Source organism: Fukomys damarensis, unplaced genomic scaffold (assembly GCF_012274545.1).
Source record: "Fukomys damarensis isolate Sample0158 unplaced genomic scaffold, DMR_v1.0_HiC HiC_scaffold_24, whole genome shotgun sequence".
NCBI classification, from domain to species: Eukaryota; Metazoa; Chordata; class Mammalia; order Rodentia; family Bathyergidae; genus Fukomys; species Fukomys damarensis.
Window position 1 is genome coordinate 22,934,046 of NW_022900936.1, and position 13,108 is coordinate 22,947,153.

The following is a 13,108-nucleotide window of genomic DNA, read 5'->3' on the forward strand; positions in this document are numbered from 1 at the left end:
TTATATATTATATACTTTATTCCAAAAAAAAACTTTCAGTGTGTAATGTGAGACAAGAGTCTGGTAAGAGGGTAGGTTGTAGGGGAAAATGTTTTTTAATAGTCAACAAAACTCAGAAAATGGCAGTTGTTTATTTTCACTTGAAGTGAAGTGCCTAGTAATTAGTTAGCACTGATTCTACTTTCCTATTTTAACAGTGATTTTAGTTCATTAGCCAATTCAGAAAGGTGACACCCTAGGAAGTTGTTTTCTTTTACATCCAATTCTAAAGAGCTCTTTATAAACTGAATTTGTACAGAGTAAGCCAAGGAGATTGGTAACTTTACCTTTATTCCAAAATGATGCATCAGAGTATTCTGGATAACTGGAATTTCACTGTTCAGAGTTCTGTGTCCCAATTCACCATCTTCCTAAGCATCACCTTAAGACTATAAATATAGCAACTTTTTCCATTATGGTTCGTAAATATTAACTAAACTGCTTCCTGTGCATGCATACATGATCTTTCAGATGAGTCATCTATTTGGAAAGAAAGGTGACAATGATCAACATCTTTGATAAAATTTTTTAATGAATTTGAATAAAATATGTTGGAGGACATCTAATGCTGTTTCTACAATTACAAGACAGAATGAACTAGAAAGACAGCATATATTTCTGTCATGTTAATAGTACACAACATCAATATTTTAATTACTTGTGGATCAGAAATGCAGATATTGAGTACTTTTGATTATACCACAGACCTAAATGTTTATATCCTGGAATGGAGAAGCAGATTGCCTGAGGATTATAGTATTACATGCCAGAAAACAGGTTTTAGTCTCCACAGTGCTCTAATAATTAAAAGAAAGAGCCTTAATGAGAATTTGTCTAGACCATACATGGTAACAGAAAGAAAACTTACAAAGTCTATATAATGTGTGTTTGGTACAGTGGAAAGTAGTCTAGGAGTAAATTTATTAAAACCTCCCTGTAGTCTTTTAAGATTATTTATGCAGATAAAATATGGAATATAGTTCTCCACAGATTCTAGTAAATCACAAGAGGCAGAAGGAAAGAGCCTTTACTTTTTTAGATTAAACATTTTACTTCCTTGCCATTTATAGTATGCAAAGTAAAAAGTATTTTGATTAACATTTTATATCTTTCATCAAAATATGAAAGAAAAAATTTTATACTAATGCATGAATAAATGTTAAAGAAATTTAGAGTGGTGATTTCTAAATAATAATCTAGGAAAGACCACTACTCTGTTACTAACTTAATATATGAATGATGCTGTTGAGTTGTCTTGCTAAGGCATTGAAAACTAGAAGGTGTCAGTTCTGTAAAACTTTTAAAACTTTAAAGAGTACTAAAAATATTAAAATAGAGTTGACTGAAGTTCCTAATAGGAAAGTAATGAGAATTTTATGTTCATTTTTAAATCTTATGATTGTCTTCTCTTTACAATTAAAAACATCATTTGATCATATTTTCAAACCAGAACATTCAACTACTTCAGTGTTCTTTGATTGCAAAATTGTTTTGAAAATATTGAGGGAGAGAATTTAAATGTGCTTTTGAAGTCTTTCAAATAAATATAGTATAATTATATAAATTCCTATGTATATACTATAACAAATGTGTTTTCACAATTTAGCACTGGGTCTTAGGGAAACTAAAAATAAAACCATCTTGGGAATTTGGTTGGCAATAATGTTCCTATTACTGTCTATAATTTCTTTTTTGTTTTTTTAACTATCTGAGATTACATTTTATTTTTTTTACATTTAGTTTATTGGTACATTTTAGGTATACAGTACAGTTATATTCATCATTGGGATCTTGTACCTTTACATGACAGATCTTGGTTCTCATTTTTCCCCATACCCCTGACCTCCCTTCACCCCCTCCTCCCTTCCCTATTTAAAATACTTTATTTCCATTTTTTCATTTTCTTATATTTTTTCTTTTCCCTTATTTCCTTTCCCCTACCTTCCTACTTCCCCTACATCTTTAACCCTTTTCTTCCTATTTCACAATTATGTACAATTATAGTTTTTCATACCAGAGAAACTATTTGGTATTTATACATGTTTGACTTATTTATTTCACTTAACAGTATAAGCTCAATATGCATCCATTTTCCTATGAATGACTCTAATTTCTCATTCTTTATGGCTGAGTAGTATTCCATTTTATAGAAAAAAACACATCTTCTTTATCCAGTTTCCAACTGATGGGCAAATGGGCTGTTTCCAAGTTTTAGCTATTTATTACAAACTGTGCCGCTATAAACATGAGTGTACATATATCACTGTGATATGATCCTTTAATTCTTTTGGAAGGTAAATTAGGCAGAACTCTTCAAGACATTGGCATAGAAAAAGACTTTATGAACAAATCCTCAGTAGCACAGCAACTAGCACAAAGAATCAACAACTGGGATCTCATCTTATTAAAAAGCTTCTGCACTGCAAAAGAAACCATCAACAGAACTAAGAAACAACTTAACAATGTGGGAAAAAAATTTTTACAAGCTGCTCCTCAGACAAAGGACTATTCTCTAGAATATATAAAGAGCTCAAAACAATCAGCCCCCCCCAAATATAAAGACACAATTCAAAAATTGGCATCTGAAATGAACAGATATTTCTCAGACAAAGAAGTAAAAGCATCAAGTAAATATATGAAAAAATGTTTCACATCACTGGTCATTCAGAAATGCAGATGAACACAACACTGAGAGTCCACCTCACCCCACAAAGAATGGCTGCTAACAAGAAATCAACCAAAAAAAATGTTGGCAGGGTTGTGGGGAGAAAGGAACCCTTCTCCATTGTGGGTGGGAGTGCAGACTGGTGCATCCACTATGGAAATCAATATGGAGATACCTCAAAGAACTGGGATTAGAGGTTCCATTTGACCCAGCCATCCCTGAACTGTCTATAATTTCTATCCGTCTTCCCCCTAGTTTTAATATGTTGGAAAAGTCTTATTTTAATTTAGCACACAAACAAGAAAGACATGAGAAATAGTAGGAAAAATGTAACTATCTTTGACTTAAAATGCCTCCTTTCTGTCTGCTAACTTTATACAGAATCAAATATACTCAATTCTTTTTGCTTTTAATTCACAAGTTAGTACCAACAATGCTTTTTTAGTTTATTCGTGGCCCTGTTACTATGGTGCAGTTGGGAGGAAAAAGTTGGGGGCAAGTTAGTAGAAAAAAAAAATATATGAAAAATGTAACTATCTTTGACTTAAAATGCCTCCTTTCTGTCTGCTAACTTTATACAGAATCAAATATACTCAATTCTTTTTGCTTTTAATTCACAAGTTAGTACCAACAATGCTTTTTTAGTTTATTCGTGGCCCTGTTACTATGGTGCAGTTGGGAGGAAAAAGTTGGGGGCAAGTTAGTAGAAAAAAAAAATATATATATATATATATATATTTTTTTTTTTTTACTGCATTTAAGTGGTTTAAATAAGGAGCCTATCATTTACCTAAAGTGCAAATTACAATTCTTATTTCTTTCCTGTCTTAAAATTAGAAGTTCTTTAATTAAAGATAACTAAGGAGAAAATAATAAAAAGCTACAATGGTTTCATAGCTTGCTAAGATTAATCTTTGAGGGGTTTGTGATTGATCGAGACTTGGGAAAATGGAGTAGTGAAGTATGTCTGCTATGGGCAAGGGAGTGACAGCAAGGGTACAATCAACTTGTAGTACTGGAGTTCTATCAACTCCATGAAGTGTCACTGGTTATACATTAGAACCAGTTCTCTCAGTCTCCAACACTGGGACCCAGAGTGTTCTAGGCAGCGCTTCTTAGTGTATGTCTTTAGGACCAAATGAGTAGTATTATAAAAATGCACATTCTAAAACCATACTTCAAATACACTAAATCGAAAAATCCAGAGTAGGACCCAACAAATTGTGACTTAATAAAACTTCTGGTGGTTAAAATGTGTGGTAAAATTTGAGAACCACTATTCAGGATAGATTTTTTAACCTTTTAAGTGTCAAGGACACTTTTGTCAGTCTGGAGCAATTTACCAACCTCTTGTGAGGTTCATATATTTAAGTGTGTAAAGCAAAAATAAACATAAATGAAAAGAAATTACATAAACAAATAATTATCAAAATATTAAAATATGAGATGGTCATATGTATTTCTTTATTAAAGTACCAACTAAGATATAACTGTGACTCTAACAATTACTGTAATATCAAAGATGTGTATAAATGATATCATATGTATATATGGAGTATTTGCAATATGCTCAAAAATATCAGAAATTTGATGACAGTATTATAAGTGCTGCTAATGATACTGTGATCAGTCATTTACATTTGTACTAGAATAATAGACTAAATTTAATTAAAAAATAAAGACCTAATCATTTCTTATCTAAGTACAAAACCCCTACATTCTATCATGGACTACAAGGGACTCTGCCACACTGAGTGTGGAACCCAGAAGTCTTATTCTCTAAAATGCCCAGGTGAACTTGATGGTAGTTCTTTTATATAATTGTGGAACTTACTATCCTTCATATAATTCTTTTGATAGTAAACATAGAACTTGGTAGTTTGATTTCATCTAATATTAAAAACAAAACAGTAACACAAAACAAAGCATTAAAAGGGTTTTCTTCTGATATTATGTTTAAATATGATACTGAAAATAATATCTGTTAATCTAGAGGATTCTTTAGCTTGTCATTCTCAAACTAGTCTATTTTAATTGTTCTGAAAAATTTCCTCCCACCACAATAATAGATCAAAAGAGAATTGAAGAAATAGTTTTTAAAGACCTGTATCATAAGGATCTTTAATGAAGTAAAAATATCCATGGCTAGGTTTTCATCACTTTCAGACTGGTATTATTTTTTTCTTGGAAAGACACATTCCTGATTTCACTCATTAAATCTGAAAATATATTGGGAATCAAGAAGCTCTTTTATATGAAATGTTGCTTATTTGCATTAACAAAATTCAGGAAATACTCTCCTTACTTGAAACTTTTATTTAAGATTACACTTTTTAATGGGTACCTTGACACACCCAAGAGATTTATGTGGCCATGAAATTATGAGACTATAATTACACATACAATCAGTGAGAAAATTCCTTTTGTGTTTTGGTTTAATTATTAATCATCTACCAATAATTTTGTACATCACTTAGCTATTTAATCCATTACTTAAAGTCAACAAGAGACTTGCTTTATCCCCAGATCAATGTCCTTCATCATTTTCTCTGACCTTGTTTTGAGGGGACAGAGATGATGCCATATTATAAAATAGCAATAGGTAAGACAGTAGAAAAAATTAGCTCCATAAAATTTATACTAAAGCCTTCCTTGTTCATCCCATTTTGCTTCTAAAAAATACTTCTAAGTCACTACTTATATTCTGGGAGACCAAGCAAAATGTTTAATAAAATTGAAAAAACCCATTGGAAGAGGAAGAGGATGAAGGGGATACAAAAAGAATCAAGCTGTGTCATGATGCACATGTACCAGCTGCCCGTAATGAATGAGTTTATTATGTACTAAAAATATGGACTCTTCCAATAAAAAAATCTAATGAAGTAGTGTTCCTTCTTTCCTCTTTCTCTTTATTTTCCTCTTCTATCTGTTGTTTTTCTTTCTCAATTTTTCTTCCATCATCACATCCTTATTGTTTTCCTCCTTTCTGCATTATTTCCTTCTATTCTCTTTTTTATACTTGAACTTTAAAAATGAAACTAATGTCTAAAAGACAGGGAGCTTAGGCAATAAGATTAATACAATGAAAATGAAAAGATACAAAGAAATAAAGAGATAAATCTAGAAAACATAGTTATTGTAACTAGGACCATGTATCTCTCAGATTCCTGAAAATCCATGCCACAAAAAAGAACATTAAATATCATGTAACTTTCATTACGAGATATCATCCCATAGGGAAAGACAGCTTTCACCCAATGCTACATTCTAAAAGAAATTCCACACCTATCTCCCTCTAAAGTACAAAGGCACTTAGCATAAGCACTGAGAGACTTTGTAGCAAATGTGGTTGTGTGTCATGTGCTTCCTCCTCAGTAAACAAACTCCAGTAGCAGTTGAAGAAACAAAGTTGAAATAGATCAGGTTGCCCAAAGTGTCCAAAATGTTGTCCATGGAGATCATCTCTTCTTGACCATCTAGGTGTATCACTTTTCTCAGTCACATTTTTGGTGAAAGATGTCAGCAGTTTGTCTCCTTCCTAACACTGTTACATCTATAAAGGAGCAGTTGCAGATTGACCCATTGATTTCTGTCTTGCACTTAATATAGAAGTTTGAACAAAGGAGGAAATTTATTAGATGAAGGTAACTTTTCTATTGGCATTTCTTTACTTCTGTGTGAATGTCACAAACTTTTAAGGTTTGAAGTCAGACCTCCAAAATTACTTAAACTTGCCTGTTTGCTAAGAGGACCATAGAGGTAGGTGAATGCGAAGTATATTGCTCTAAATGTGGTAAATGAATAAGAAAGTGTAACTGAAATGTGTCCAGTTCATTCATGGTGTTTACCTAACTGCTCACATGCTGGGACTTTTCTAATGTGATGTTTTACCACTGAATCCTTCCCATTCATCATTTCTCTGCCTAGAAAATGATTCTGCTTCTGTTCTGCCAATCAATCCCCCCCTTATCCCTCCAATCTCAAAAGAAAAGTCCATCCTTCTCTGGGAGCCTCTTTAGTTTAATCCCACCTGGCTCTGCACTGCTTAAACTTTTTGGAGTGTGAAATGAGCTGCAGAACCTGCCTGCAGTATTGGCAGTGTGCATTATTATTATTTTTATCTTTGGTGTGTCCAAAGACTTAAAATATCACTACTTAAGCTCCTGCTTCAGGGAAGACTTTTTTTTTTTTTTTCATAGCAAACACAGTCTCAGGAAAAGACAAAAGAGAAGCAACGTAAGCAAGGCCTGAGAAGAGAGGCAGAAGATTTAATACCATACAAGTAGCCTTGGGTTATCCATTTTTCTCTACCTAGAACTCATCCATGATAGTATTTTATATTCCATCTTAACCTAAAACATAATGGTTGTGTATGTGTGCTTCTTTTCTCACATGAAGTTTTCCTGAGGTAAGGAGACCCTTAGAGGGTACATAACCCCCAAATATGGTAATGACGATTTAAAAATAGGTTTCCAGGAGGAATTAGTATTGTATGGAACATTCACATGATACTAAATTTCTACGGATTTCAGACTGCCCAGTGCCATTACCTAAATCTGCAGATCTGGAACTTTTCAAAACTCAGAAAATTCTCACTCTAGTTGTAGCATTCACAGAGAGTCCTGCTAAAATCTAATTAGTTTTCTTGCAAGAAAAGAGAACTGAGGCAGGATGAACCTCAGTCCCATTGTTTAGTTATAAAAGTTTAATATAAATATTCATTTTTAATTTAGCTTTCAATAGTTTTGAAATTTTTGTCTTTCAAAAATGAAAGGTAATTTAAAACAGGGTTGTTAATGTCTTATTTTCCAATATATTTTAATATGTTGGTTTTTTTCTTTATTTCTTAAAACCCTGAATAGATTTGTATAAATCTCTGCTTTATCTCTGTCCACTGTGAATACAAATTGGAAAATATTGAGTTCAGTCAGAAAAGGGTGAGTTTGAATTTTCAGGATTTGAAATGTAAGTGGTCCATTTCAAAATAAGTTCCAAATTCTAATAGCTAAATCATTATATGAATGAAATTCTCCATATACCAATATTTAGTACAAAAATATGCTTATATCAGGACTTTATAAAGTTTCTGGGAGAGTATTTTGTTGAGTAATTCTAAATAACCCAAGATAATATATATACACTATTAACTATGGAACTTGTTTTTTGTCAAATTTGAGACAAAATATGCAGAGAATGTGTTAGAATATGATTATGCATGCTTTTTTCAAGTGTATACATAATCTCTAGCTCTCTGTAAATAGTGTTTTGATTTGTTTTGTTTTAGCCTCTCAGGACTGAGCAACTGGTCTTTACTGGCGCCACTATTTTTATAGATTTTCCTCTAATTCTGCTTTCTTCTACAATAGCCATAAATTAAAATAATTTAGCACCATTGCAATCATAGTTCATATCAGTAGCAAATGTGTAATGCATAAGCTAGATTAAAAGATTTAAATTTCTTTTCAATAACATTTTAATTTCCGATTAAATTTTTGTCCAAATTTTATTTTGAATTTAAGAAATTGGTGTATCACTTGAGGAGCTGTTAAAAGAGATGTCCAAGGGATAGAGAAAAATGATAGTGATAGGTAGGACTCTAAATATTTTCAAAGTATATTTTTAATAAAGCAGCCTTCAAGGTAGTCCCCTACTTAGTTTGAGTGCCTTGATATAAACACATGTGTGTGTGTGTGTGTGTGTGTGTGTGTGTGTGTGTGTGTAAGAGAGAGAGAGAACCTTATATTAGTAGAAAAAAATGAAAGATCTCCCATTTGACTGTGACTGTGTTCTGTGTTTCTCTACCTATAATGGACAACAAAATCACCTGAGAGCTTGTCATAACACAGATATCTGGACCCCACCCCTCAGTTTCTGATTCACTTGGCCTGCAGAGGGGTTGTGGAATTTGGATTTTTGATACGCTCTAGAAGAGGCTGAATGTGCTTGTCTAGAGAATACACTGTGACAATCTGTTGTGGAGAGCCAGGGATATAGAACACTATTTAGAAAATGTTTCAATACATGGCAGATACTCAGTAGAATAAAACACTGGGGATGTAAGTAAACACAAGAAGACAGCTGTCTAGAAGGAGAGTGAAGAGTAACTATGATTGAGGACCTTCACCCTCACAGCAAAATTGTGTATTAATTAGGTCCAATGATGTCTCAGGAGCTTTCAGGCAATGCAAATATAACTAGAGACTCTTCATATTGGATAGACATTTGTTGGCATTTTTGTTTTTTTAATTAATTTTATTGGTACACTTAATATATGTAATATAATGACATTCACTGTTGGAAAAGTGTACCTTTACATAATCAATCTTGGTTCTTTTGTTTTGTTTTGTTTTGATACCGGGAACTGACCTCTGGACCTTGCGTTTATGAGGCAGGCTGCATGCAGAACTACTGAGCTAAATCCCCAGCCCCTTGTTTCTTATTTTTAAAAGTCAAGATTGGCATGAAGAAGTCTACAAGAATCTGCACCAATGATAAAGTCAATGTTCTCCAAGATCTGTTTTGATACACATTCTTCTGCAACTGTGTCAGTCCTTTAAAGTACAAGTATCTTGCATGAGAAAGTCCTTCATGACCTTCCTGAACATTTCTGACCTACATCCTTTAGTACTCTTTAAAGGTTTCATGTCTGCTTTGTTTTTTAAATTCTACTAAATCCATTTATATAAACAGTGAAATAAAATTATTCTTCTCCATTCAAAGGAGAAACAACATCATCTCTAACATTAGCAATAGCAAGGCTCATCTTTCTGTAGGTAAATCTACTTCAGCTTTTATTATGGGAATAGTAATGGCTTTCTGTGCTTAAATTAGTTTTATCTGCTTATCAAATTAAAGTACAAGATGCTAAATTCAGGGATATTAAATACAGTCTCCATTGTCTCAGCTCTTTGTTCAGCAGATAAAAGATCCCAGACAAACACTCTCAATTTATTCAAGTCATTGAAAGAAACAAGAGCCGTGCTCTACCCAATTCTGTTCTCATTTATCATAACAGCTCTGTGTGTTCACTGGAAATTCCCCGTATATCAATAGCAAAGGGTCAGTATTGACAACGGTCTTGGGAAGCCATCAAGGCCTTTTTTTTTAGGAAAGGCATTGATTATATGAGGCTTTTTCAAAAGATAGGAACTATATCATTTCATTACTGGCCCAAAGAAGATGTAGAATCGGGATGTATCAGCCTACAGGCATATTTTTATATGAAGATTAAAATCTCAAATAAATAAAAGGCAGGAAACAAGATTAATAATTGTGGCAGTCCAGCCATCACAACAGGAACGTACCTGAATTGGGGAGTGAGGATTGAGAAAGGACAGCACACTCAATAGTGTGGAGACAAGTGGTCTGGCTTATTTCACAGAAACAGCTCCTTTTAAAGGCACACCAACAGGAAACACCAAGCAACTATTTGTATGCTGTATGCAAAGACCGGATTTTCTGACTCTTACAGAGAAGATCAGATCTTTGGCTGTCTCTGAGCTCTTCCCATCACAAGGTCAAAGAACAAACAAATTTAACAAGGTCCTTGAGCTGGGCATGGTGGTGCACACCTGTAATCCCATAAAACCAGCCTGGATTACACAGTGAGTTCCAGGTCAATCTCATCTGCATAGTTGAGACCCTTGTCTCAGAAAAGCCAAATAAACAGAGTCATAGATTGTATCAATGCCTCAATGGTAGAAGAAGTTACTTTTCCAATGCTAAATGCCAGCGGGCCATGGCCGGCTCCCACAAATAATTGAAAGGGAAAAGTATTGGGCTGAGTCTAAGGGAGGGCATCAGGATAATTAAGAGAAATTTTCAATTAAGGCTCACAGTTGAGAGAAAGAATTCAATAGGTTTTCTGGAAAGAGAAAGCCTAGGGATTCAGTGTCTTTTGTCACATGTAGAGGTCTCTCTCCACCTTGTGGTGGCTCACCATTGACATTTACAAGTCTAGACTACACAATTCCTCTTTTAGAGCAATCATGTAGATTCTGATATTAAATTAGAGCTTGTTAAGCTTTGAATTGAATGAAAAGTCAAGAACATAGCAACATTTTGAAAGAGAATACCGAAGATCCTTTTTGTTTTTCCCTGGCCATATGTATCTTTTAAAAAGATGAATTATGCTCAGTAAGAGAAATGATGCCGCAGCAATTCTATGAGATTGTCATTCAAATTGATCTTCATATACATAAACTATGGGATGCCTGGGTGTAGTGGCATGTGCCCATAATCCCTGCTAGTCAAGAGGCTGAGGCAGAAAAAGCACATTTTCAAGAGCAGACTTAACAATTTAACAAGACCTGGTCTCAGAAAATAAACAGGGCTGGGAATGTATATGGTTCAATGGTTGTATGATCAACCTAAGATCAACCCCACAACAACCAAACCAAACCAAACCATGTGACAACAACAACCAAAACTATTGCAGGACATAGAAAAGTCAAATAGAAAAATCAAATACCCAAGTGATAAATGCAATGATTTTACCTTTGTAAAATAATATATGGAAATGTAAACCAGTGCAAGAGGTTTTATGAAAAATTTTAAATTGCATTCCATGTCATGAAATGTCTTGTAATTCTACTGATCTACACTATCAGATAGATATCGGAACTTTACTTTGAAATGGTCATCTCTTTGTATCCCATAATTTCAGTGTCCACAGAGTTAAAGAACAAAAAAATGCAGTTTATTTTTTTATTTGTTTTTGTTGTGTTTTGGGTTTTTTTTTTGTATTTTCTATATATTTTTCTTCCCTAGGAATGAAAATTCATCAATAGCAACATTCACAGCCGGAAGAGGGGCATTTGTAAAATTAAGCACAGCACTGAATGGCAGTTTAATACTAACACCCAGGTGAGCTCTAAACTAAGAACTTTGTTTTTGCACTAGGTATGCATGTACTGGAAACAAGGCAGGTTTTTGAAGCCAGACATATTGCAATGCTACCACATGTTGGCCATTACTGTTGAAAGGTATTTGACAATGTATTTAGGGGGTCAATTTCAAGCAGTATCTAATTGATCCTTTCTGATAATGTTGCCATTTTTTTTCTCTTCCTTAGCAAACAGAACATGATTATTAAATGAAGATGTCTAAACTTCTAGTTGGGCCTATACTTTCTCTTGCTTCTTAAAGCCAGGTTTATTTTTAAAGCCTTACCTAAGCTATCAAAATCAGCATCTTTCTGTGTTCAAAGGTCTGTCTTAGCTTAGATTATGTCATTTCTCCTGTTAGAGATTAATGGTAACTCTTGTTTCAAATTTGTGAAATTGGATTGTGCATTTTATATTTGCATTTAAGGCCAGCTGTGGGTGAGAAGAAATTAACTACAAGAAGCAGCTGATATTACAGTTAAGAAATTAAGATGCTACTACTGATGTATTTTGTTTAACACAATTAATGGTAAAAAATAAAATATACAATTATTAAGATATTCATGAAAACTCAGTATTTCTGTGAGCTCAATTATTAAAACAAATTGGTAAAGGACTATTCCTAGTACTAAGAAAAGGACCTTGCAATGGAATGTTTACATCAATATTTGCTGGGCCTTAAATGATCTTATGAGTCTGGCAGGGAAGAAACAACCCATCTTCAAGTCAGAAAGCAGCCAGATAGATCTCTTCTGTAAGGTATGCCAAAATTTATGTTACCATTAGAGACCTTAAAGGTGCTTGTACATTGAAGGCTTCATCTATTCATGTTTTATAGACATCTAAGAATTAAGAAAAGCAAGGAAGATAATTCAAAACAAATTAAATTTAATAGTATACATGTTTCAGAACAGGACTACATTATTTCATACTTACAAAAAATAAAGAACAACAAAAAAATACAGTACCAATTTACCCTAATATCACTATGAAGAGCATGCTCACAGTATTCAAAAAAGAAAGCATTAATAGACAAACTTTCAGTAAGCTAATAAGCCAATTAGTTAAATGGCCTTAATCTTTCCCTTAATTAGCTACAGTTAACTCAGTTGCCAAAAAATTTGGATGCATTCATTTATTTGGTTAATTTATGCATTTACTTACTTACGGCTGAGGTGATTATGTTTATTCCCTTATGAAAACTGATGCTTTTGAAGATACCCTTGTACTAGTGGGTTGCAATATAAAAAATTAAAAATGAAAAGGACTTCAGGGAAAATGATTCTCTCAACTATGAAAATCTACCAGCTTGCATCCCCACTCTTTATGCCATTGTGAGACATATACAGAATTCGGACAACCATTCTTCCAGCACTGGAAAAGGCCACTCAAAGTGAAATCAGCAAGATGACTGATAGGATTAAAAATGTTAAGCAACTCATACAGCTGTCAATACTAGGCTTTCCTTTCCTTTAAACCTATGGTAACGTAAATAATAGTTCCAGAAGTGAATGGAAAT

At 33.4% G+C, this 13,108-nt stretch overlaps 1 protein-coding gene across 1 annotated transcript in view; it reads left to right on the top strand.

Annotated features, from left to right (window-relative positions):
* Positions 1-13,108, top strand: part of Tmprss15 (transmembrane serine protease 15) — a 116,796-nt gene that overhangs the window by 77,254 nt on the left and 26,434 nt on the right. Inside the window, exon 22 of the mRNA XM_010645650.1 lies at positions 11,474-11,569. Within this exon, the coding sequence (XP_010643952.1) occupies positions 11,474-11,569 (96 nt within the window). The remainder of the gene's footprint in view (positions 1-11,473; positions 11,570-13,108) is intronic.